We start from the raw sequence: 26,441 nt of genomic DNA on the forward strand, positions 1-26,441 counted from the left end.
AAAAATAGATACGCAGATATAAAACTTTTATATAAAGAAAACTCGTAGATAATATATGTTGCACAATTTTAGTTGCCTATGTAAAATAACTTTTGTGTATAATACAAATAAGAAAAATGCGATAAATATATCTTTTGTATAAAAGACATAAAATAAAATAAATATAAATAAATAAACTACGCAGTTGTGACACAGAACGAAGCTCACGGCCGTTGTTCATTCATCATTTTAGAAGTCAAAGTGGAGGTCAAGACGGAAGATGACCCTCAGGTTGCCGGAGACGGACAGCAGGACATTCAAGAGACAGAACGTCAGCAGGAGCAAGACGCCGCAGCTCAGGCCGAGCAAGTCAAAGTGGAAGCCGACAAAGGTGGCAACTACGGCCGCAAGAGACCGCACGAGGAGAGCAGGAGCTACGGCTACTACGAGCACCGCGAGGAAAAGAGGTACGCTCGTCATCAAGTGTTCGGCAGCAGAGCGGGGAAGTGTCCGAGCTTTGGCTGTTCTGTTTTCATGTTTTTTGTCAGTCGGTGTGGGTTGTAAAGGCTGTTGACTTCATGCTCCGTTCATATTGTACAGATCCCGAACACCTCAGCCCCCCGCTGAAGACGAGGAAGAGAACATAGACGACACTCTGGTTACGATTGATACGTGTAAGTAAGACGATCCCAGGTGGAGGCCCTCCGACTGTGAAATCCTCTCCGTTAGAATCGCTATTTCAGTTGAACTTTTCTAGGTTTTAAATAACTCATTGATATACATTATGAATCGTACTATATTAGTATTTCTCCAAAGGTCAGCTCAGGTCAAATAGATTCAGCTACGACCTAAATTCACAACCCAACGTCTGCTGGTCAGTAATGGTGTTTGATGAAGACAGATAAGAAGGAGGTGTACCGCAGTGGTTTTCCATCTGGGGACCCACAGAAAAGTTAGAGAAGAGTTTAATTTCAGTATTTAATTGACGGGAAGTTAGCCCAATGATAGATTGTAACACACAAGAAGCATTTTATTGCCAAAGCTGCTATAAATCACACTAATCTCATACGTTTGTGCAGTTTAGACTGTAGCAACGTATGTTTATATCGTGTTTTGCATTTAAAATGTGTTATAAACAAATACATTTATCTTTTTTTTTAACTTTTCTTTTTAATCCTTCTCTTCAGACAACTGTGATCTTCACTTCAAAGTGTCCCGAGATCGCTACAGCGGCTATCCACTGACCATCGAAGGCTTTGCTTACCTGTGGGCTGGAGCACGGGCTTCACACGGTGTCACCCGGGGTCGCGTGTGTTATGAGATGAAGGTAATAAAGAAAGGAGCGTCTCCTCCTTTAAAAACAGACAGACGCTTTTCTGAGGAGTTAGTGGTTTCTGTATGTTGTGTCCACGTGTGACCTAATGGTCCCTGATAGGTGAGACAGGCTTTATGTGTTAATTACTTTTAAAACAGGATGAGTGGGTCGTTTTGTTGCTCCTATTAACACACAGTTGTTGTTAGCATCGTACGTTAGGAGAGACCTCAGGGGAGATTTTAAAACATTTAGGTAAGAATGGAGATAATATCCCACACTGCCTAATCTTGAAATCTATCTGAACACCTTGTTATTTTACAGAAGTTACGAGCTTTTACTAAACTAATCTCACTAAGGCATTTGCTTGTTCGTTAGCTACCGTCCAATTAGGTGATTTATTGCTGTTATACATCTTCTCTAGGCTTGTTTTTGACCTGATATGTCTCCCGCTCTTCAGATCAATGAGGAAATCCCTGTAAAGCACCTGCCCAGTAGTGAGCCAGACCCCCACGTGGTCAGAATTGGATGGTCACTCAACCACTGCAGCACTCAGCTTGGTGAGAGGAGCGACTGCTCGAACAATCACGATGACGTTTGACCATGAATAAAACTTTGCTGTGAAAAGAGAGCTAAAATAGAAACGATGCATTTCATTCTGTCTTGTTTTAGGTGAGGAGGCCTTTTCCTTTGGATACGGTGGAACAGGAAAGAAATCCTCTGACTGCAAGTTTGCGGACTTCGGTGAAAAGTTTGGGGAAAACGACGTCATCGGCTGTTACATTGTACGTAAATGTTACTTTGGCATCGAATAAGGATCGTTTCAGGATAAAATGTACAGTTTCGACAAGTAAAACTCATGATGCTTTTTCTCTCTGCCCCATGACAACTTCAGGATTTTGACAGTGGCGACGAGGTGGAGATGGGCTACTCCAAAAATGGAGTGTCGTTGGGCGTGGCTTTTCGGACAACCAAGGAGGCGCTGGCAGGCCGTGCCTTGTTCCCTCACGTTCTGGTGAAGAACTGTGCTGTCGAGTTCAACTTTGGACAGAAGCCGCAGCCGTACTTCCCCGCACCAGAGGGATACACCTACATCCACGATCTCGAGATGGAGGACAAAATTAGAGGCACTAAGGGACCTGCCACCAAATCTGAATGCGAGGTGTGTGGCGGTTCGGGGCCGCAGAAAATTAGGTTCTGATTGTCGTGGACACAGCACACATAAAGCCCAACATTTTTACACAACATTGAATGATTATATTATACATAGTGGAAGTAAATGGACAAGAATTAGATGTTTCTTCTGTCAACAGAAAAAGATACATAACTGTTAATTGTAATAAATCAAACACGTTTCCTTTTAGTAGGAACTGGAAAGTAAATCATGACTAAATTAATTTTCTTTGTTCTCTTTTTATTTTTAGATCTTGATGATGGTTGGCCTGCCTGCCTGCGGAAAGACCACCTGGGCCATAAAACACGCAGAGACTAACCCTGAGAAGAAGTACAACATCTTGGGCACAAATGCCATCATGGACAAGATGAAGGTTGGTTTGGGCCACCGACCACAAACTAAATTACACTTTCACACGGTTTTTCCGTCAGTTATTGCCTCACTTAACTGTTTTGGTCTTCAGGTGATGGGTCTGCGTCGCCAGAAGAACTACGCCGGGCGCTGGGATCTTCTGATACAGCAGGCCACCCAGTGTCTCAACAGGCTGATCGAGATCGCTGCCCGCAAGAGACGCAACTACATCCTAGATCAGGTACTGCCCTCCCACCCACACTCTGCTCTCATACTCGCCACAGTCAGTCAATGTGCCCTGATGCTCACTCTCTCTAATGGCCTATTTATTTATCTTTCAGGGGGCTCTGTGTATTATAGAGTAGAAGAAGCATTGATCACCCTCTTGTCACTTGCTTGTCATGTATTGTAAAAGAAAATGATTAATGGCTCTCATAAGTGACAGAATATTTCATGTTTTCATCCCTCAGTATATTTGCACTTGCTATTTCTTGTCATAATACAGTATTGTTTGTCTTGTGAATTTCAACAATGTACAAGTAAACCATGACTATGTAAAGATGTTGAGAAACAAGTAAGCTCTGACTGGTGAGTAAGAAAAACACCTTCTGTTGCTAATTTAATAAGACAGAGTTGATAGCTTTTTTAAAAGCTATTTTTAAGTGAGATACATGGAACTTTTGAGTGTGTTTTTTTAATAAATTGACCCTGAAGGTAAGTAATGACTAACAGTCTTTAGATTTTCAGATTCTTGTGCTCAGTAAGTGTGAAAAAGGTAGGTGGGTCTGATGTCAGACTGGCTTTTCATAGGACACTGTGAGTATCTGCAGGTAGGTTATATCTGTCTGTTGTTGTCTTGACTGGGACTAGAGGCCTTATGAAGATGAGGTAAGTCAAGGTAAGCGTGGTGGGGCCCCCTCAGAGTAGCTGAGTTGTTTTTGATGTAGCACGCGCTTGTAGAAGACGAGTGTATGAGATTGATTATAAAGTTTTGTTGTAAAGGTTCGGAAAGAGAATTTATAGAGTTGTCGGACCACGTGGCTGATTTTGTAGATGCTGTCAGTGGAAATGATAGTGTATGAAAGAAAAAAGCAGTAGAATATGGATGTTGGGAATTAAAGGAGATGCATGTGATTTAATTAATTGTAAATCACATTAGGTACAGAACAAATTAAACTTGTATACAAGGAAAAAAGATTTTATGGTACTTAAAATAATTCTATATCCTGTTATTACAACGTTGCTTTGATATAAACATTAACACTGCTTAAACTACAATACTTTTTACGTGTGATTATCTGTTGTGTAGAAATGACTTGTTACAGTGAACAGGGAGATTGATTGTTTGACTGATTGTAGCTGCTACTTTGGGAAGCTTTAATGTTGAGTGGTGAAGTGAGTGTAACTTCTGATGATGGTGAATCATCTGCCGTGTTTGAACAGTATCTCTGTGGCGGTTTGAGTCATCGATCTAATCTGTATGTTGGTCTAATCAGGCGTATGTTATTAAGATCGAACACCAGAGGATTTGTTAAGAAACGTTTTCATTCCACTTTTTAGTTTCTTAAAGAGAAATTTGAACCCGCTGTGTGTTAGTACACATGCGTTCATAAATATGAATCGTTAATAGAATATGGTAGGACGGAGATATTTAAAGTTTGGCTAGACAAGTAATACTATTAACACACATATTATACTCACCCAGTTTTATGAAGGATGTTTTCGTTCCCAGTTGTCATAGTGGCCCGCAAATGCCTAATACTGGTGTAACTAACTCGAGTATTGTGTAGCAAGCTATAGAAAATGTTTATTTTTATTGTGTGACCAATGAAAATCAGCCAGCATCTTGCTTGTCATGGCAGATGACGTCTTATTGTAGCCTAAATGAGCTAAATCTACCTTTTTTTTATTCAATAACAGGCAAAGAATTTGAACCATTATTCTGTAGAAATGAGTTAATAAGCTGAATTAAAATTGATACAATCAGCAGTAATACAGACCCATTTGAAATGCATTGTAGGGGCGTCGCACATTTTAACTGCGTTTATTCAGTTCTGTAAGGGCACAGATAATAAATCTAGTTTTCTCACAATAGAATCCAATAATGTATAAAAACATATTTACAAGCAGCACATTTTCACTGCATGAATAAGGACAATAACTGCTTACATCAGTTTGAATATCTATTTTAGTGTCGATTGATCTGAAACTGTTAATGCTATTAACCGGGCGAACATACTGTACAGTGCAGTCAGTGTTTCTGGGGCCCCTCCTTGTCCATAATTAACCTTCATCAGCAGCCGCCGGGCAGCTGGGTGCACAGACCGTGAGGTAAGTCTGTGGAGTGATGAGAGGCCATTAGAACCTGAGTAAAAGCGTAGACTGACATCCAAGCCAAACCTCTCTCACTTCATTATTGCAGGGTTCCAGCTTCCATCCAGTGGAAAGCCATTACAAGTAAACAATAACAAACAAGCTTCTACTTCTTTCTTGTCACCATTGCTAGACAAATGTATATGGATCAGCAAGGAGACGAAAAATGCGTCCTTTTGAAGGTTTTCAACGCAAGGCTATTGTAATTTGTCCCACGGACGAGGATTTAAAAGAACGAACATTAAAGCAAACCAATGAGCAGGGGAAGGATGTGCCCGATCATGCTGTTTTAGAAATGAAAGGTAGGAATGCTGTGGAAACAACAAATAAAACACCAGATCTACTTTTTACTTTTCTATGTGTTGTCTCTAAAATCAAACTTGGAAGATACCCCCTCCCCCCTTCCCCCATCATAGGCTTTGGCCAGATATCAGACCTGGACATTTTTTTAAACCGTCCACATGAATTTGATTCTTCCTTATTTTTGCCCTCTATCTGCCACTCGCCATACAGCTTACTTCTAATGCACTGCAAACTGAGACTTGTCGAGGTCGTGTAACGGTAGAGTTAAATATTGCCCAATTTGCTTCCCTAAAAAGGACGTTTCCAAATGGCAAACTTACAAGCAGTCACATGCTGAAGTTGTTGGAAGTTAATTTGTAACAGCATTACGTCAGCTGTCCTTGGTTTGCAGTGCTGTTTCCTCCTCTCACCAACCTTCTAGTTGCCCTTTTTATCCCCTCCCCACCTCTACTGAACTCCCCCCTCTCCTTTGTCTGCTTAAACAAATTTTTCCTCCATGTTCCCCTGGAGGTGATGTTTGTTCCCTTTTACCCCGCCATCTGCTTTCATCTATCTGCTCTTAGTTTCTCTATGATTTCCACTGTCTCTGTATGGTAGTAATTATTTTTCATTTTGTCTTTCGGTGGTGTGGCTACTCTGGTCTTCACTACAACCCCCCACCCCTCTCTTTCTCTCTCTTTCTCTCCATCCGTCTCTTGCTGGATGGACTGTCTCTCTCTCCTCCTCCTGTGGTCACCTCTGTCACTCTCCAAGCCAACTTTACTCTCCCTGAGGCTTGCGACTTCCTGGAGGGGGTGACGTACATTGAGCTGCAGCGCGAGGAGGCAGAAGCTCTGTTGAAGCAGTACAATGAAGAGGGCCGCAAGGCTGGCCCACCCCCTGAGAAACGCTTTGACAACAGGCAGGGCGGGTTCCGGGGCCGCGGCGGCAGCGGCGGCGGTAGCTTCCAGCGGTATGACAACCGTGATGGGTCCCGCGGTGGCTACCAGAACCGCAGTGGAGATGGAGGCAGTGGATACAGAGGTGGTGAGTGGAGCAGTACCTCATACGCTGTGTTTATTTTGGTCATGTAAAGCTGTTGGTTACAGTCAAGTCATAGCTAAACGCAAGTTTCTGACAAACTTGTTTAACAACACATACCGCTGTTTTAACAAGATTGCCAGGTGCATAGCTCTGTGATTTGAATGTAACAGCACTTAGGCAAAAATAGGGTTGGTATTTTGGTATACAGAGAAGCTGTGTGTGTTCCAGTTGTTACATCATTTTTGTTTATCCAGCCGGCTACAATCGTGGCAGCTATAACCAGAACCGTTGGGGCAACAGCTACCGCGACGGAGGCTCTGAAGCACGCAGTGGGTATAACCGCAGCCAACAGTCAGGGGGCAGCTACAACCGCCCGGCCCCTTACAACAAGGGAGGATACAACCAGGTACGTAACATGACCGTTGATGTATGAAATTTGGGGGAATGATGAAATGAAAAGGCGGACTATATGTAATAGTAAATGAATGTGTTGTGAACTTCCTGCTTCACCTCCAGGGCTACAGCCAGAGTTACAATCAAGGATACAACCAGGGCAACTACAACCAGAGTTACTACGGCAACTACAGTCAGTACCCAGGATACAGCCAGAGCTACAGCCAGACACCTGCCACTGCGCAGACGTACAACCACCACCAGCAACAGCCACAGCAGCAACCACAGCAGCCGCAGCAACAGCCACAGCAAACACAGAGCTACAACCAGCAATATCAGCAGGTAGACTAATGAATCCCCCCCTGTCCTTACCTTTCTTTGAAAAACGAGATTTAAAAATGTTACATTCTCTCACTGCTTTGTTTCTGTTTCTTCCTCCAGTATGCTCAGCAGTGGCAACAGTACTACCAGAACCAGAATCAGTGGAACCAGTATTACAGCCAGTACGGCAGCTACCCTGGACAGGGCAACCAAGGTTCATCTTCTGGTTCCCAGTAGCTTTGCTCTGCATCTGTACCTGCATCCACCTGTGTCCTAAACACTCTGACCTCTGCAGCAAATTGATTTTGTACAGTCTCACATCAAGTCCCCCAACCATAACTGTCTCTGTCTGGTTTTACACAGTAGCCTTCATTCATCACCAATCATTGTACACATAAACTGTATACAGTTCGATGTCTTTTCATTTTTTTACTGAATGAAGTCTTAACCTAAGCAGAAACCGTGAGGTGGTAGATGATAGGTATCAAAACATTTAATGAATGTTATCTATTATGCATTGAATGCAGATGTCTGTTGAACTGCAAACTCTACATTTGCTACAGGTTGAGGGGGGTAATTGTATATTTCTAGGATTCATAGTGTGAAAAAGTGACAGGGCAGGAAAATACAGCAACGCCTGATTAATTTTGCTTGTTTTGAGAAGCTTAACAAAGAACAAAATGCATGCTTTTACCTTCATGGCCCTTTCCCCTGTCTTGCTCTTTATTTTTCAGTTTCTGAGTGAGCACATTTTATTTACTCCAATAGAATTCAAACATGGAACATTTTTTATAGGTGTTGATACTGTAGTATTTAAGCGTTAATCCAGTCTTTGATTGAATTGAATATTTTGCCACTCTGAGTAGTTGTATCTGCAGTTTTTTTTTATCCCTTAGTGATTGGTGTTCATTGAGTCCAGTAGTTAAATCCTGTTGTCAAACCCATTTTTTTCTACCTGAAAATGAAAATCTGATCAGTGACCAGTTACCCAAGCTGTCTTCTTGTCTTTATACAATAAAATGCAATTGTATACGCCTGTTGATGTTTATGTGATCCTTTTTTCTTTTTTTTTTTTTCAAGTCAAACACAACACATACTGCATGATTTATCATTGTTGGTGTATTTTTCTTCAACCAGAGTAAAATTGTGGACAAAGGACAAAACAAAAAAAAGCATTCTGCTACAAATAATATGCCAACTTCGGATGGGATCGCATACGTATAGTTCCAGTGCAGTCCTGCTGAACCTTGAATGAACTTTTGCAGTTACTGAATAGTCAAAAATGTTGTCAGGGCAGGAAATAAACATTTTCTGCTGCTAGTTGTGATGGCTTATGGATCAAGACTTAACAAGCAGCTTTCATGATTTACCAATCAAAGTAGAGGGGGGACATTTTCTTGAAATATAACCAAGACTAACCAGATGAAAATGTGAAAATAGTTCACAAGTAAATCCAATATTGCCATGAAGAAATGGATTCAGTCATTTGCAAAATTGTCTGGACTAATCTAACCAGAGATCTTAAAGGAATAGACACCTCATAAAAAGGTATACATCTTCTGGTTAACAATCAACACATTGTCTCATGGTATGAATATCATATCACCTGACCCAAAGCCAAACAAATGGCAATTCAAACATTTTTGGCAGTGTACTTTCCAAATTCATGAGCACAGTTGTTACATAGCTGCCAAAGTTAAAATGAACCAGACTTTTGTGGAGGTTAGTGTTAATTTCCTACCCTGCATTTATTACGTGTGTGTGTATATGGGATCAGGAAAACCTTTAATGTCTGTTGTCATAAATGTCCTTATGGATTGAGGTTGTGTTGAATCTTAGCACCAGAGAACCAAGGCACCAACATGATGAGGTGTTCATAACTTACAGTAGGACATTTTATGTTTGAAGCCTAAAACAATAAGCCAAACTAATAAAGACCGACAGAAATAAAATAATACAAACATGTCACAAAGACACTTGAAACCAAGTCCATGTATAATTGCTGGCATTCTGAGGTGAATGGCCTGTAAAATCTCATCAGTTCAACACCAGTTCTGTAAGAAACGTGGTGGTATCTGGATATTTTGTCTGTGAAGGGGAATGTCAGAAGATGGGAGTGCTCAGTCTGGCTCTCTGCTCTTGTCTTTGTAGAGATGCAGCTCCTCCACCTTCTCCTGCAGGAAGGAAACAGGCATGGAACAGCCTCTGTTTCTCTGTGGCAGTGTGTTGACCTGGCAAACAGAAAAGAGACAACCTTATCATTGAGAAAACTGCTGTCAAACTGTGGAAAAACCCTTTCAGTTTGTAGTGAGAAAGCTTGTATGAATTGTTGCTTAATCAGTTACTTAATTAGTTAATTAAAAAAGAAAGTCACACTAGTAGTTTTAATGCTATTTTGACTTATGTACTTATAATCCTTAACATAGTCCTTAAAAGGTGGTGAATTATCCTGTGTAAAAGGTACACTGTTTCCAGGGGGGGGGTTTGAATTTGTTGTATGTAATTCCTGAATTCATCATCACCTTTTTCTCCTTTGTACTTAAATAAAACCAAAACTATGGGCTCCTTTTGGTGGTGAGCTGACAGAAGGTACTTTTCTCAGTTCTCTATTGTAAATGATAAAAAAGTTTACCTTTTGAAACAACAACCTGGACACAGAAAGCATTATTTCTTGGTTTAATTTACTGTGTTATTAATGATTTGATCTGTTAACTTAGAAAAGTTTAGTGCACCAGTGGAATTTTACTATGTGGTTGGTTACAGGGAAATTACAGTAAGGTGAGTCATTTAAAAGTAGTGAATTTACACCCCCAACAGCCAATATTGCTGGCTGACTCATCATTTATTAGCTCCTGTATTACCACCAGAAAACGTTAAACCCACATGAATCACTGCAGAAAGCTCTTACTGTCTTGTTTCCGCACATGTAGTCACTCGAGAAATGTAGACATACTAATGTTTCCCAAATTGCTGAGGCCATGAGCATTTGTGACTTAAAAATAGCATAAAAAGCCAGAATGGGTCAAAAAACTGTCTTCCTGTATGATCACCTTTCTTTCTGGGGACGCATGTACAAGAGAGTTGTGGTGGTTTCCCCTCTTGTCATTTTTCTCAGGAGTCCACACTCCAGGATCTGTCTGAGTGGAGCGGTCCGACAGCGCCCAATCACCGGTGTTATTTATCCTAACAGAAGTGCCCTTGTTGTGTTCCGTCTCGTTACTTTGGGGGAAAACAAAGGCCTCCTCCTCTGAACCTGACAGAGAACACGAGACATCAGTGTAATGGGTTCAAGGTCATTTTATAGGCAGGAAATTTTAGGTGTATGTTCTGTATATGAAGAAGAAAGGACGTACTCCAGCTGTTACCCTTGGTTCTTGATTCGGGGGCAGGGGTGCAGGGGCAGGACCCCGTTGTGTTTTTGTGTTTTTTCACACACTCCATTCCCACCAGATCTCTACAGTGTCTGTGACAGTTTATCCCACAGTCTGAAAGACAGAAACAATGTTGAGACTTTAATAGAAGCATTACTACTTAAAGAATCAGTTCAAGTCCAAAAGTTCTGTGGATTTATTGCTTTGAGCACCACAAACCAATTTATTAAATATTTTTTAAAATTAGTGAACTGACCCTTTAACTTCTCTTACTTTATATGCACTTTACATCTGAACATGAAATGCTATCTTACCTTTACAGTGGTAGCCCCGCTTGATGACTCCCCATAGCTGCAAGAGGGCAGACATGATACATGTGATATTGCAGTTTGATTGGCCTATTCATACAAAACCACAAATGGATACAATGGATACTCACAAAGCCTCCACAAGTATCACAATACGTTGGTCGTTTATACGTGGTTTCATGGAAGTTGTGTGCGTCTTTGAAGTTGTAGCCCAGCTTGGCACATATAGACATTCCCCTCATGAAGTAAGAGTTGATTTCTTCACGGCTGATTTGTCCCTCCCTGGGCAGAAAATTTTCCAAAGAGCAACACAAAAGTGAGTAAGTTGGTTGAGGTTTTCATAAGCCATCCAACAGCTCATGTTGTTTCATGTTTTTTCTGTTGTACAGTCACGTCACGGCGAGAGGCCTTTGTGCGTGTTGCAGCTTCCTCACCTGTCAGTTTCGTGAGTGCAGAAGGAGAAGGGGAAGTTGGCTGCTATTTTCTCAAATTCCTCCAGTGAAATGTAACCGTCCTGGTTCTGGTCGTAATTTTTCATTACAGACTGCAGGGGGCAACAAAGCAATCAGATATTTAGTTGCACTTGTCAAGGAGCAGTTGGTTAGTTCTGCTTTAGCCTGCCATGTAATAAGGAAGTGAAAGACAAGAGGTTGTTGCAGAGTCACATACTCACATCCACCATCTGTTTGACATGTTTAGATATGGTGTCAGGGTCGAGCCTGGGGGTGACCCCTGAACCCCACTCTGCCACTACAGGCGGTTTAACTGGAGCTACAGGCTGTGGACCGACAGATGCAGTAATGAGACACGAATGACTGCAAATGTGAGAAACAAGAAAAAAAGCACACCCACCACATAACACGCTTCCCCTAACGTACAGCGCTTTGATGTGGCTGATTTTGATGTATTTTAGCGTTCAGTCTGTGCTTTTGTTTTGAAGATGATGTTACACCCACAGGGAGTACACAAATGTTCCTCCTCTTGTGAAAAGAGGTCAAAACAAGAGTGAGTCTGATGGTTTTAGATAGAGCTGAACTTCAAGGACAAGCATGTGGCTCTACTGACCTGGATCTTAGGATTCTTGGGTTCCTTGGTGTATGAAAGTTCATATATCTCATCCTCGGTGTAGTATAAATCTAGAGAGAGCTGAGGCATTGAAAGAACATAATGTAAGATGTTCTTCGTGGGAACTTTTTATCTGCATTCTTATAAAATAATCCAGTTTCTGTCTCGTACCGTGAGTAGATGGAGAAGGTCTTTGTTGGCCTCGAAAGGCGGCTTGCAGCTGTGAATGGCCAGCAGGTCATTGATGTTGCTGTACAGGTGCTGCAGCTTGCTTAAGTTGATCTTATCCTCATCAATGTAGTCCGGCAGGGCCTCATTCAACGAGATCAGATCCTTCAGGTGGACGCCCAGGATAGGCACCTTGAAGCCACTGCACTCATTGTAAACCCGCCGGTAGTTGATGTAGTTGCTGCGTGAGGAGAGCAGCTCTGTCATCTCACTCAGGGCCTCAAAGAGGATAAGGATCAAGAAAGTAATGATAAATGAGCCTGTCATGTGTCTCTGTAGTTACTTATTCAGACTTGAATATAACCATAAAAAATAACCAAAAAATAACTTTATGCTATCAAATAAGGTGGTATAGAAAATATTCTATGTACAATGTAGATGCAGCTGATGGCCTTGCATTAAACTATGTGTTAGTATATTATTTATTTTAGGGTGTGAATAGTAGTTACTTTTTGTTTAAGTCCAATGTAACAGAACCAACTAAAAAGACAGAATTGATAATGATAAGACAAAGAAACCAGTGTGTTGCCCCTCAAAAGAAAACAAGAAGTGAAAATGTGACGTATACATGAATAATCTTCCAATTTGCTGTTACATCCAAAAGTTTTATTACTCTCCCTTACATAAGTATAAGTTATATTGATTGCTGGAACCTGAACACACTGAGTTAATTTCATAGTTAAGATTTTTTTTTTAAAGAGCTCTAATGCCACCAAATTCCCCCAAATATATCTTGACAGACAGTGAATGTAGAAATAGTGAAAACACAAAACAAATTATGAATAAAAAATATGACATGAATACACTGAAATCCAAAAATGTCAAAGAAAGAATAATCATAGCTTGGTGGTGAAGTAGTTTGACTCATAGTCACATTTACACATAGTAATATTTAAAATACCTTAGTGATGTCAGGAGGCAGCAAGTTAGAGGTGTCTTTGAGGCGGGAGATTGAGCTGTGACAGAGGCCTCCAGTCACTGCCATTAGAGTGTTAAAGTTTTGCAGAGCTCGAAGTTTCTGTAGAGGAAAGTGCACTGTGAATGACTGCGGGGTGTGAAATGGCACATAAAGTCCCAAAAACAAAACCAAGCAGCCAAAACAAGTACAGTTCTCAGCAGCCAAACAAAAAATCCCTCTGAGCCTCTTAGTGTGTTTTTGTGATGTGTGATCCCTCAGCCAGTTTACCTGAGCCACGTGAATGAACTTAGTGAAGACCTGGGCTCTCTGCTGGGCTGTGTGTCTGCTGAGGATCATCAGCTGGACCCACTGGGAGACTCCATTACACATCATGACCGACCGCTCCAGAGCGGGGTTGTCCCGCACCGAGCCTCGCACCACGTAGCTGCGGTAGTCCAGGTACTGGCCAATCAGATAGCAGTGGTCAGGCAGGCAACAACTTGAGTTTGAGCATTTTCTTTTATTCAGGAGTACAAGCAATTTAGAAATCTAAACCGCTTTCACTATTTCACCAACCAGATAATTGTATTGGCCACTGTTGATTGTGAGAGCAGATCATATTTGTACTTTTTTTTTTACAGAAAGAGAAAACAATTCTCCAACATCAACACACTAGAATAAACATCTTACCTCCTCAATAAAAGGAAAGTGCTGTACCTCTTTCTATTAAGACATACTTTATAAAGGCTTTCAGTCGGGAGATGTTGATATTAATAGGGAAATTAATTTAGGTAAGGATGCTCTGGAGCTCTGTCAGAGACAGAGAATAAGTTGTCCAGCTGTCCTTGTACTTACTAAAAACAATAAGTGAGTTATGCTGCAGGAGATTTCCCACAATTATTTATATATTTATCATATTTTTTATTCTAGGTGTGCCCTTAAAGTCTCTGCTGACACTACTAAAGTCTCCTTAATACTCTTACAGTCTGTCATTTGATTTAATGCACAGATGTGTCTGTATTGTATCAAACCCTCAGATGTACAGATGGAGAATAATTTTGATGTTTTAACTATAGATTGTTGCCACAGTATCATGTCCTTCTTTAACAGGAGATCAATTATTCTAGCCATATTAGACATTTATCAACCTAATTGGTTCAGTTAAGCGTGCTATTACAGTAAGTCTTCATGGTTTGCACCTTCACCTATTGTGAGTGTTTGTTTTGGCAGCAGCGACATCTCTGCAAGTCATGGCAACAGGATGAGGCCTCATTAACTAAGAGCAGCAAATAGTGAAAAGTTGTTCACTCAACTTACCGAAACATTACAGAAGTTCTTGAACTCCAGGTAACTGAGGTGCTCAGCCATCTCATCTGGCTCCATGTGGTCGAAGATCAAAGACACCTTCCTCTTCTTCACAGAGGGTGAGGGTGCCTGGAATATGTTCACATGAGGGCTTCTAGGAAAAAAAAGCCAAGCAACAGGAAAAAAATAGACGTTTTTTCTATTTATAGAAAAACTCTATTTTCTATTTATAGAAAACTTGTTTGAGTTGTGGCCAAATAAGCAAACTACAATTCCTCCAGGGCATGATGGTTTACAAATGAAAACATGGCTCACAAGCAGGAGCTATCAATGAGCTGCGAGTGCTTCTCCTCTCCGTCTGACCGGACCAGCGCCCACAGGTCCCCCATGATCTCCTCAAGGAGGGGGTCTGCCTCGAATACTGCCGGGAACTGGCTGATCCACTGCCTTGTGACACAGCAGGACAGAAAATATGTTTACTACACGCAAATAGAGCAGGACATCCAGTTCTGTCACAGTCATTCAAGTCATGTCCTGTGTATGGTGTCCTTACTCACCTAATAAGGTGGCAGACCTGTGTCCGCCTGAGTCCTCTCTTGTCCAAGGGACAATCCTTATAAGTGAGACAAAGAGTCAAGGATCTTAACAAACTGTGCAGATATGGCACAACGGTACAATAAACACCAGCAGGGATATATACTTCAAATCTGCTTTGCTGACAAGGAGTGCAAAACAAAGCCATGCCTGTTTGCTGATCTGATTAATGAACGTGGTCATGTGATTGGGAACAGTGCACCGGTGGGACCGGTGGCACTGCACTGAGTGACAGTGGAGGATATAGGGTGAGAAGTTTCTGGGCGAACATCTGAGATGGCACAACCCAACTGTGCATCATCAGGGTCATGTGGACCAGTTGGGACCCTCTGGGGCTGGAAAGCTTCCCCTCTGAATCTGCAACCAAAACACATCAGCAAATTTCACACAAGGAGGATTAATGTGGTTAAAAATAACAACAAAAACTGTGGTTTGCACCGTGGCCCAGCGGTCAAGCAGTTCATTTCTGTTCATTTCAGTTCTACTGGAGTGGGTTTTAAATTTTTCATGTAGTGATTTGTTTTTCTGTCACACCCCTGAGACATGCAGCACAGGTATATTGGAGATTTTAAATTTCCTGTAGGTGTGAGTGTCTGTCTGTGTTAACCTTGCGATGAAATGACAACCTGCCCCGGGTGTTTTCCTGCCTTTCGCCTACTGTATGAGATACATCCAACTGTGACCTAGAGTAGAAATAAGCAAATGAAGAAAAAAAAAGGTCTAGACAAAGGTGTCTAATTTACTTGATATACATGATATACATTATATTATAATGGGACATACCAAGTCAGTGTCTCTCACTGGGTTTTTGGCCAAAACAAAGATTGACTGGCATGCAGGTGTGGGTATTACTACTTGTCACCTACTTGTCACCATACTGATACCAACTCAAACCGAGTAGCACTGGAGCTTTTCCACTCAGTCAATAACAGCTTTTGATCCTTTTCAGACCCACATATAGAAAAAAATATTATTGCACAAGTTTGCCTGCAGCAAATCGCTCTCTATATTTAATGACACATGCATGCATGTGATCTGCTGTAGCACATCGCCACAACTACTATTATAAAAAGTACATCACACAAGTTTTTTTTTTTTCTTCTCATGCTGTACGTAAGGTTTTGATATACACACCATATTTGTATCACTTTAAGGATTCATGTAGCGCGAGTTAAAGGGTCAGTACAACCAAACCATTCCTGCAAAAACAAACAAACAAATTGCACTTCCTCCTAGTGGTATCTGGATTCTCATAGCTCTGGGTTTATTTGTTTATTTATACTTTTGTTCATCTGTGGTCAACAATAGTGTCTCTTGTCCTGGTTACTCACTGTTTTTATTATCCAGATTAACAAGGACATTATGGATAAGGATTGGATTTGGACAGGCATTTTGAGGTCACTTTTCAATCTTTGAGCACCACCAAAGAAATTCAATTCATCTCCATTACTGTGGTGACAGCATGACTCTCATCAGGGCATATCTCTAAACCTCTGCAAATTAAACATAAACTATCTGTGAGCTAGTAAGTTGGATGAACTGGGCAATGAAGAGAGTGAGACCATTGAAAGAGAGGCAGAGAGGCAGAGAAGAGAGAGATTTGTATAGTTTAACATTGCATGGGAATAGCTAGTTGGCCTCTGCAGCCCAACAGAACAAAGCTTGATTGTATGAGCCTGCCCTTTGTCTGCCTCCCTCCCTCCCTGTCAGTTTCTCTCACCCTGGATTCCCCCCCTCACTCTCCCTCATCCCTCATTTATATAACCTGGTTGTGAGTAAAGACACATGACAAACTTTTGGAACACTTGCAATCACGCAGGGACAGGGACTGACCGAAGCAGTTTAGGCAGCGCTGTATGAGCTCATCCAGGCTGGCAGCACTGGCGCTGGGTGCAGAGCTGGGGCTCTGCAAGGCCCGGGTTATGTCCTGAGGACTGGGACATGTATTCCTCCTCCGCTGGACCAGCTTGGGTTTCCTGAGAGAGAGAGGGAGAGAGCAAGAGAGAGAGTCAGATACAGTCAGGGAGTATAAGTAGCATAGAAAAAAGTAGAGCAGAATGTGGTGAGGTGGTTCAGGTCAGTATCTGAGGAAATGCAGCTCCCCACATCTGATAAGCTGTGTTACAGTGCTGCAGCTGTCAAACAACTACATAGTGTTATGTGTTTCTCATCCTGAAGCTGCCTGGTAGAACAGTCCAGAAAATGTTCAGTATTTGTCAAATAGGTAACAGACTTGGACACAAATGCTAACACACATGCTTTCTGAAACATGGAGACCATACCTTTGCTAACTAATTTTAATACAAGTGAATATGCTATGAGATAATAGGGTATACATCATTATAATAATTAATATAATTCCTTGAATGGTTTTTATTGTTTTTATATGAGTGGTTTTAAGTTTCATATGGCCAGTTTGAGAGCTATAAAATTTCTGGTCTGCCTTTAAACAGTAGTTACAGTATAGACTGAAAAATCTGAGTTGAGCTAAAAAATGTACAATATTATATCACATTTGGATGAGGTAGTACTATATTATGTCCCATATCTAATACTGCTTTGCATGCCATTGTAATTCTTCAGCGTTTCCTCAAAAACCAGCTCCTTTCAGCGCTGTGCAGCACAGTTCATGGTATACACACATATAGCTATGTATGTAAGACATGGGAGATAAAGATCTGCTGCACAGAGCAAATATATGACAGCATGTCAAAACTGGGCAACATATTTTCAGGCTTTCTTTGAGCTTGAAGAATGTAAATAATCTATAAATATATATTGTTATCACCCTGTGTACCGTTATCTAGGATGCTGGGAAATGCAAAAGGAGAGAGGAAGGAAAAATAAACAATTTTGCTAGACCTAATTGTTTATTTTCCTTTATTTCTACTTGTGAAATACTTAATATTTTTACTTCCTCAGGTTTCTAAAAACAATCTAACTAAGAAGGAAAGATCCCTCCTCGGCTGAACTCCTCACAGCTCACAGACCATACGCAACCTCTGAAAACCTTTTTTTTTTAGGGATCACCATTAAGTCCAAAAGATAGTGAACCACTGATGTAGGAAATTGTTGTTAATTGTGTTTCCTTTCATTGGCAGTGTGCAAACAAGCGGGATATGCAAATTCCTCTCTTTCTTTTCTTGAAAAGAATGACAGAAGTTGCTTTTGACATATAGCATATATACAACAGCTTTGACCATGCCGTGAGGCTGGGTTGATGTTGAGTGTGGTCAGAAGTGTAAAAGAACTTTCAACCAATGAAGGTTAGGAACTACTTCTTTTCCGGAGTGTTAACATGGAGTTAATCTTTAAGGGCTTTTCAAATGCCCTTAAAAAGACAAATGAGACTCCAATGTTTCATGATGCGATTAATGCTTCCTCTTCAGATCGGGGCTCAGTTTAGCAATGTCGGACTGTATTTCACAATAACCAGTAAGGGACTCTTGTCATACTTGTTATATTCAAACTGGTATCTTTGCTTCAGCTTTTGTAAAAGGAGTTTAGAGTAAAGGGTCTGATCCACAATCCTCCTGCCAGACTTGAAATGAAACCAATGTTTAAAAATGAAACCAGATCGTTGTGTGTTGACTGCATTTTTTAAAATTATTAAAACTTTCAGCGTTGTGCTTGAGTATTTTTTGTTCTCATGTGTACGTAGAAACTGTGTGTACCATGTGTAATTCCGTGAGCCTGCGTCGGCCTCTATACTGCAACTAATATGATGAAATTACCAGGAAACACTTTGAATTCAGAGAACTGAACTGGTGACAAGTTCCCTGAATGACCAGACCTGCATCCCCTTCTCTCAACCTGTGCTTGTGTGTGTGTGTGTGTGTGTGTGTGTGTGTGTGTGTGGTTAATTTCCCCAGCGTGCACACACACACACGTAATGAATAACTCAACATGCATCCACACGTCAGTTGCACAAAAACGTTGGGTTTACTTTATGTACAACACATGAAAGGACACTCATGGATGCACAATTTCATACAGGCGTACAGGGTGACATTCACATATCTATTTATAACACAAGCTGCTCTCCTGCCTGTACGTGCTTTTTCATCCAGCCGTCACAGTTATCACACCACACATCTCCCCTTCAGCCATGCCTGGATTCAGAAACCCTGATGGGGGGGATGTCATTGACCACCCCATCTCTCTGTGCATCCTGGTAGTCCAGCTCAAGGCGGCTGGTTTGGAAACCTGCTGGGCAACAAAACCCCACCTCTCCTCCACCACCTCTTCGTCTCTCTTCGTCTCACCTGCTTGCTACTGAATTCAAAACACTAACAATTAACAGCACAGCATGTACCACCGTGAGCTATTTTACAGTAAGGACAGGTAAGCCTCACAACACATGGAGGGATCAGTAGGAGGAGTCAAACAAGCACACAGTCAAGCTGCCTATGTTCACTGAATCTATACCTCAGCTACTTATTAGACTTCTACAATACTGTCCAGTGAAAACCTTGTATCTCATCAAATGTTTCATTACATCCTTGCTTTAATATAAACTGAAGGATTACATACGGCTCTTTATCTTTAGAATCGCGGTTTGTTGTTTGACGTACAGTCTGTAAGGACTTCAAGGCAACTTTGTAATTGATCATTTTAGGCTTTATAAATAATATTAACTTGACTTGAAGAAGGTTGTGTTCCTAATCTCCTTGAAGATTCTCATCATAATTCATAGTATTCATAATTGAATATACTCAAGTCAGGTGGGACTTTAACCTACAACCCCCAGCACTAGAGTCTATGTGCTTAAACTTAAACAAAAAAAAAACACGTTTCCTTAAGGTGAAGTCTTATTTGTTTGTTTTGTGTGAACAGTCCAAAACTCAAAAGTATTTTGCATTTAGTATTTATGTTTTACAGTTATGAAAAGTATATGCTTTGCATTTTTGCTTGATGAATACATTTTCATTTCCCATTTTCATTTCTTTATTGTGTCCTGTAAAATGTATACATTAATATCTCCATGTATGTCTTTTACATTTTTGTATGTAAGTAAATAAGTTAAAATGAAAAACTTAAATGGTTAATTCTTTATTGCACGCATGGCCAATTAATCTTGAGACTCAATGGTTTTCTTATTTCAGTGCCCTTTACAATGTGTCATGTCTCTCTTTGACTCAGAGTGAATCCAGCTCTGTCTGTCAAAGCAGTCACACATATGAGGAGACACGCTCGGTACTACAAACAGAAGTGCTGATGGGGAAATGTTATTGATGTCATGACGTTTGTCAGGGAATTTCCCCCACAGATTGCTGAGCAGGTAACACACAGCACAGCGGTCTGTGATCTCTTTTCTCTGCAACTTACGAGACAAAGCTGTTGGTAAATACAGTCAGTGTGAGTGTGGTGGACTCCCATGCAAATCAGAATACAACGGGACTTACTGTTTGGGCATTTGCATCAAAAGTCAGATAGACAACTTGGGTAAACATAATACAGTAATTACCCCTCCATATTTAACCGTGCATCCATGGAAACACACAGCTGCTAAAACTTGTTGGTGAAAAAGAAAAATCGTCATGCGCATGACAATGAGGAAAAAAACCTACGTAGTCTCTTTTTTTTAATACATAATGAAATTGGGTCCATTATATCACAGATTTTATTTCAGGAAGACCTTCCACACCTCCTTTTCCTCCCTGACTACTCCTTCACCCACTTTTTCCTCTTCCTTAATCCTTGCTCTATTCAAGTCACTCAGGAAACAGCTTCTCCTTTTTCTCTTTGGAAATCCCCCTCTCACTCCCTTTCCCATCCGTGTCAGGACTCCTGGCTACAGATCCTGTTCCCCCCTCCCCTTTCTCCCTCCCTCGCTCTCACACTGGCGGGGGGATATGCAAATTCCTCTCTTTCTTTCCTTAATTGATTAATTGAAGCTAGAGCCCTTTGAAGGCCTTGTTTGTGAGCTGCTCTTTTTCTCTCACTCTCTTTCCCCCTCTCTCTCTCACAACCTGCGTTCTTGTTCCCTCTGCAAGAGGATGCATCTCCTGCAATGAGCCATTCATCTATTTGGTCCAACAATAAAGTCACTGTACCAACCACTGTAGTTAACATCAGAAAAATTGAAGCAAATATTCATAAACCACTTTGGCTGTTTTGTGAGGAAAAAGAAGTATGAACTTGTTGGGACTGCAGCCATGAATCTGTTTTCATACCTGTGCAACTACACACACCTTTAGTGCACATTGTGTTTTTTTAAATCATTTGTGAATCTTAACAAAACACAATCTTACGAGCCTTAAGTGTTACAGTCTTTTTTACAACTGGGAACACACATTTCTCCTTCCTGAATTCACTTTTTTTACACTGTTCACACAGTTCTCTTTAACGACATGCGGCTCAGCACAACCGTTAATTTTAACACCAATAATGCACTACTGCAACCTAAACACTCTTGTACACACACTTAAAACAGGTAGCATTACAATATGTATCACTATTGTCTCTGAAGTATTTTTAATTATTTATGTATTGATCGAGCATAAAGTGGGATTATTTTACAACAAAAGGACACTACTGCATGGATTGTGCTGCCAGAAATTAATCAGAAATGCAATCCCCGTCCTCATTAACATAATTCCATTTCTCCTCTCTTGACAAACCTTTTTTGCATACCTGATCCATCCCTGGGATGGACTGTAAACCACTCTGTGACTGGAAGAGAATGGTGAAACGCCACTTGCCCCCTTTCCTCACCTGGCATAAGTCTTTCATAGAGGTTATCAAGGAATGGTAACAGGTGCTCACTGTTGTATGTCCCAGTTTGGAGTTTATGCATTTTGATTTACTTCCTTTTAGATCAGAATGTAGCAAATTGCAGTCTGATTTACAGTCATTTTGTGGTTTTGACTATAAATGTAACAGTTTTTACAGTGGAGCAGTTCATGAATTTTGAGAGATGAGGTGACTTGTGTGGAAGCAATAAAACGTCATCCACAGTTTGGTCCACATTGACTTCTGTTGTGTTGACTGTGTGAAGAGTTTTGAAAAAAGTGAACTCAATATTGACAAATGGGTGTTATCAATTGTCAAAAACTATATATCTAGCCACTGCTAATCTGGCCCCAAGTAATGTGACCACTCCATATCAGTCCACCTTAAACTCAGGTAGCTAAATCACACATAACTCACGTCTGACTACCTTAACATTCAACACACAACACTTTTATTCCAGGCAATCTGATAAGAGCTGCGGTCACAACTAGAGCAGCACAAAAAGTACCACTGAAAACACAGGCTACTAAATGTGTAGTTTCTCAGCAGTATTGAATACAAAATGCAAAAAACACCACTGAACTGACATGTAAATTCAGATTGGCTGGACAGAAGAGAAAACACATTTCCATGGAAAGGTGAGCAGGCAGCGTTCAACAGGCACGCACAACTGTTGAATGTCAGAGCTTGCTTGTGTTCAGTACACACAAATAATTTGACATGTTGATATTCTTCACTGATATGCAGGTCAAACACATTAGCTGTGACCGTGTATGAGTGTGTATATGTGATATGTGTGTCTGCAGTCTTTCTTTTAACACAAAGCCTCCCTCTCTCTCTTTCCACTGCACACTGTCTATATTCAAATAAAGGGCATAAAACCAACACACCAAGCGGAAAATAAAACTAAATGCCCTCATTTCTCTTCGACTTGTCAAGAGCCTTTGCACAAACCACACTGCATCTCATAACCTCAAGGTTCACACATCGCTGCTGCACACAAAACACTTGCTGCTGACACATACTTAGACTTACAATTGCTAAGAAACTCAACTGCAAGTGGGTCTGAGTGCACCAGAGTCTCAGTTTTGATGTACCCTCTCTTCTTTTTTCTTTTTAATTACCTCTTGGTCTTGTTCATTGCAGAGCTCTTCTCCTCAGCGGCACTCCTCCTCCACTGGTGATCCGCACGGGCATCTGAGCGTGTCCCTACAGCTCCATGGTTGACCCTGCTCCTCCTTCTCCTCCTCCTTCTCCTCCTCCTCTGTGTCCTCTATGTGTTTATGTGCCCAGGACAGCAGGAACGGGCACAGGATGGACAGTTGCTGGGGGTGAGGGCTGACTAGACCACCTACTTGTCATCGACTAGACTAAACTCCACGCCTAAACCCTGCTTATCAAACCACTCTCTGTGTGTCAGTCAACCTCCCTCTCTATCTCCTATCTGAAGATATCTATAAACCACAAATCAGCAACAAAACGGACGTCATGCCCTCTTTTTCCTGCAACAAAGCTGAAATGTTAAAAGAAAAAACCTCTAGCAAGCTTAAAAAATGAGTTGAAAACTAACAAAAGTCATTTACTTGTCCCTTCAACATAAACAAGTCAGCATCTTAAATGGAGGAACTGGCTCTGTCAGATAGGGGAACTCACATCAGTTTCTGTATGTGTGTGTGTGTGTGTGTGTACAAGGGGGAGGGGAGAGAGAGCGAGAGAGAGAGAGAGAGAGAATAGTGAACACAAATGCAGTACCCATAGAGGAAGGAGGAGGAGAGTTAGAGATAGTGATGAGCAATCATCTGAGCACCATCAGTGTACTCCAGGAAGCGACATCTGCGGTTCTTTTTTCATCAACGCAGAAAAAAAAAATAGGCCACACCTAAATGTCACTTTTTTGATGCAGTTTTCTGAGGAATCGCCTGAACTTGGCAAAAGAATCAGTTCCTGAAAAGAAATCACTGGATGTCTGATAACATTGTTGAATCCTGACACGTCTCCCCACTAGATTTGTTCATCCAGGGTCCCCAGTGTTCCCCAAATCACGTCTATCACACTGATTTCTTCCTTTTCTTCTTTTTTTTAACTCCCTCTGTCATTTCTCAGGGTAGCAAGTGTTTACACAGGGAGGTAGTGTTTGTGCTTGTGAATGTGGCTGTGCAGCTGGACAGGGAGACTCAAAGGCATCCTTGTTTTAACACACCAAGAGGAAGAAGCGACTAAACAGGGGACATTAATGTCCCTAAGTCTGCAGAGGTGGTTTCTTTGCTGCAGGAAGCTGACTGGCTGGCAGAGAGAGTGGGCGATATAGCATTCAATAGCAGGGAAAGATGCACAGAGCAGGAATCCTGCAGTCCTTGCACGCCACGTCCAAAACACTTAAAAATGCATTTGGATTTGCTTTAGACAGGAGATTATTGAAGAACCTAAACAGAGTACATGGGGATATCACAGACGAAAATAAAGCATTTAATGGGTTTTCCTGGTCATGTGATAATCTTACTGTAATCTTAAGCAATAGTTCTTAAAACAGGAAGAGTTGCAATCAACTCAGCTGGTGAATCTAAAGACATTTAAATAGCTAGTGGACCTCATTTCTACTATAATCAAACACCATAATCACATTTTGCCACTGTAATGCCCCTATATGTAGTTTATTTTGTGTGTTTGTGAATTAAGTGCATTTTGTTTTAAGGCTTTTACTTTGTTATTTCTTGTAAAACGGAAGTTAAATCGATGTTGTTGATGTACATTGACAGTAACGAATAGTAAACGGTTCATAGGATTTCTGATAAATTAAAACGGCACAGTTAAAAGTTTAATTAGCCTTAATCAATATATTTGTAAAGGATTTTGAGTTATTTTATTGTGTGATAAGTTCATTAACGTTTTATCCTTGTTAGCAAAGTAATTTGCAAAGTAAAAAAAATACTTTTGGAGGTTTTTATTATTTTCCTCTTTTGGTTTTAAATTAAGTTTCAAGGACTCAGCATTATAACAACTCCTAAGACTTACCCCTATTCAGTTTGAAAGCTTATTGCTGCTATCTCTCGATCACTTTGGAGTCCCAATTGGAGATCATTGTACAGAGATTTGAGTCCAATAATCGGTGCAATGTCGCCACCTTCAGGGGCTGCACCGCAACTGCACCCACACGAAGGCAGATTCATGAGTTGGCAAAAAAAACAAAAAAAAACAGGCAACAGCAGGTCTCTTCTCAATCAGGACTCATACTCCCAGAATTCATGTTAGTTCTGCTTCAGTGGCGTATCACCTCCTCCTCCTCCTCCTCCTCCTCCTCCTCCTATCTGTTTTACCCGCTGGACGGAGTTGTATCCCGGCGAGCAGCATCTCAAAACATCTTAACAGGCTGCCAGCTGCTGTTGCAGTGGGAGATGGGCGAGAAGGAGAGCATGCTGAAGGATGCCAGATGGAGACTAAGGAGGTAAGGATGTGTGTGTGTGTGTACTATCTGAAGGCTGGTCACCGTTTCTGAGTGTGTGATGCCCTTTTTCCGCTCAGACTTCCAGCTTTTCTGTCTGGTGCATCCCTGCTGCCTGATATGACCAAGAGGGGTGTGCCACTGTCATCCACTGATTCCTGCAGGAATGCATCAGGCTGTCAAGACAGAGCTGTTGATTTTGTGACTAGATAGCATTTTTTTTTTTATGGCCTTCCATTAGGGGGGTTTGTAGTCTCTCTTATGCCTATTTGCATACAAAAAGATGTCAATATTCTATTATATATGTATATTTGAAGAGCTAAAAGAGGGCTTAGGGGATTTTATTCAGGCTATAAGGGGACTGACAGAAAAGCTGCATGGACACCTTTCAATATTCAGGTCATTTTTACCTGTCACTAAGGCTGCAGATGATTATTTTGCAGATTATTTTGATTATTCGATTAATTATTTGGCCTCTAAAATAAGAAAAATACTAAAAAATACCAGTCCAGGTACAGTCCAGTACCCAGAAATATTCAGTTTACAATCATATATAACAGAGAACAACAGCAAACCCTTACATCTTTGCTTGATAAATGATTTACACAATTAATTATTTAAAGTGAAATGACATGTTTTGCTAATTAGTCACTGTTTAGAGAAAGTAAATTAAGAAAAAAAGAATCACACTGCTGACATTGTTATATTAAAGAATAAATGAATTAATTCAATAAAAGATTTCTCTTGCGTGGCTACAGGGGCTGGACTAAAAATGTATGTTTCCAGTTATATTACTACAGCTAACTGACCAGGGTGTTAAAAAATAATATGGTAGTAATTAATTAGTGCTTTTAGCTGTCTTAAGACCTTTGCTTCTTTAACACTGAAGCATAAAATCAGAAATTTTATGGCAAAGTGCACAGAGCCAATTAAAAGCCTTGCATAATGTCTGTGCAAAGCGTCTCGCCCTGTTGTTGATTGGACTGTAATAAAGCATCCGTAGCATCCACTGCAATGAGCGTGCCAAACTGTTGGCTGAGCTTTCCTTTCCTGTTATATCATTTACAACTTCCTCTTGTAGAGCGATGAAACACAATGAATGATAGCAATTATGATTTTAAATTTACCTTTTAGGCCCTTTATCAAGCAAAAGTGTTGTTTCTGCTTCTAATGTAAAGTTTTGCAGCTTTTCTCTGCATCATATAATCGTTAATTATTCCCTTTGATATAAACAATCAAAAGTCACATTAAAGTCAGGAACACATTGTT

The 26,441-nt window shown here is 40.9% G+C and overlaps 2 protein-coding genes across 3 annotated transcripts; one reads left to right on the top strand and one right to left on the bottom strand.

Moving 5' to 3' along the window:
* Window positions 1-232: 232 nt before the first annotated feature.
* Window positions 233-8,266, top strand: hnrnpul1 (heterogeneous nuclear ribonucleoprotein U-like 1; the record flags this gene model as incomplete). Its single annotated transcript, XM_035679444.1, is given in 13 exon segments — window positions 233-446; window positions 580-653; window positions 1,167-1,306; window positions 1,752-1,851; window positions 1,964-2,076; window positions 2,187-2,453; window positions 2,716-2,838; window positions 2,929-3,057; window positions 5,323-5,491; window positions 6,246-6,518; window positions 6,770-6,921; window positions 7,032-7,250; window positions 7,350-8,266. Coding segments are annotated over 13 exon segments (2,090 nt in total), but the record flags the coding sequence as incomplete, so codon positions are not given.
* A 64-nt stretch (window positions 8,267-8,330) lies between these two features.
* Window positions 8,331-23,358, bottom strand: rasgrp4 (RAS guanyl releasing protein 4). Of its 2 annotated transcripts, none has more exons than XM_035679446.1 (17): window positions 22,858-23,358; window positions 16,832-16,974; window positions 15,244-15,355; window positions 14,962-15,024; window positions 14,720-14,851; window positions 14,417-14,558; window positions 13,388-13,561; window positions 13,103-13,219; window positions 12,145-12,420; window positions 11,974-12,054; window positions 11,582-11,686; window positions 11,343-11,452; window positions 11,040-11,190; window positions 10,915-10,951; window positions 10,595-10,714; window positions 10,280-10,482; window positions 8,331-9,460 (listed from the first exon to the last, which is right to left on the bottom strand). In XM_035679446.1, exons 1-17 carry the CDS (start codon window positions 22,872-22,874, stop codon window positions 9,350-9,352), a joined length of 2,094 nt encoding a protein of 697 aa, XP_035535339.1. In that variant the 5' UTR covers window positions 22,875-23,358; the 3' UTR covers window positions 8,331-9,349. The 2 variants fall into 2 exon arrangements, with proteins under 2 accessions (XP_035535339.1, XP_035535338.1); XM_035679445.1 differs by having other exon boundaries at window positions 10,583-10,714.
* Between the last annotated feature and the right edge of the window lie 3,083 nt (window positions 23,359-26,441).

Source organism: Morone saxatilis, unplaced genomic scaffold (genome assembly GCF_004916995.1).
Source record: "Morone saxatilis isolate NCDOM2014 unplaced genomic scaffold, NCSU_SB_2.0 Contig8, whole genome shotgun sequence".
NCBI classification, from domain to species: domain Eukaryota; kingdom Metazoa; phylum Chordata; class Actinopteri; family Moronidae; genus Morone; species Morone saxatilis.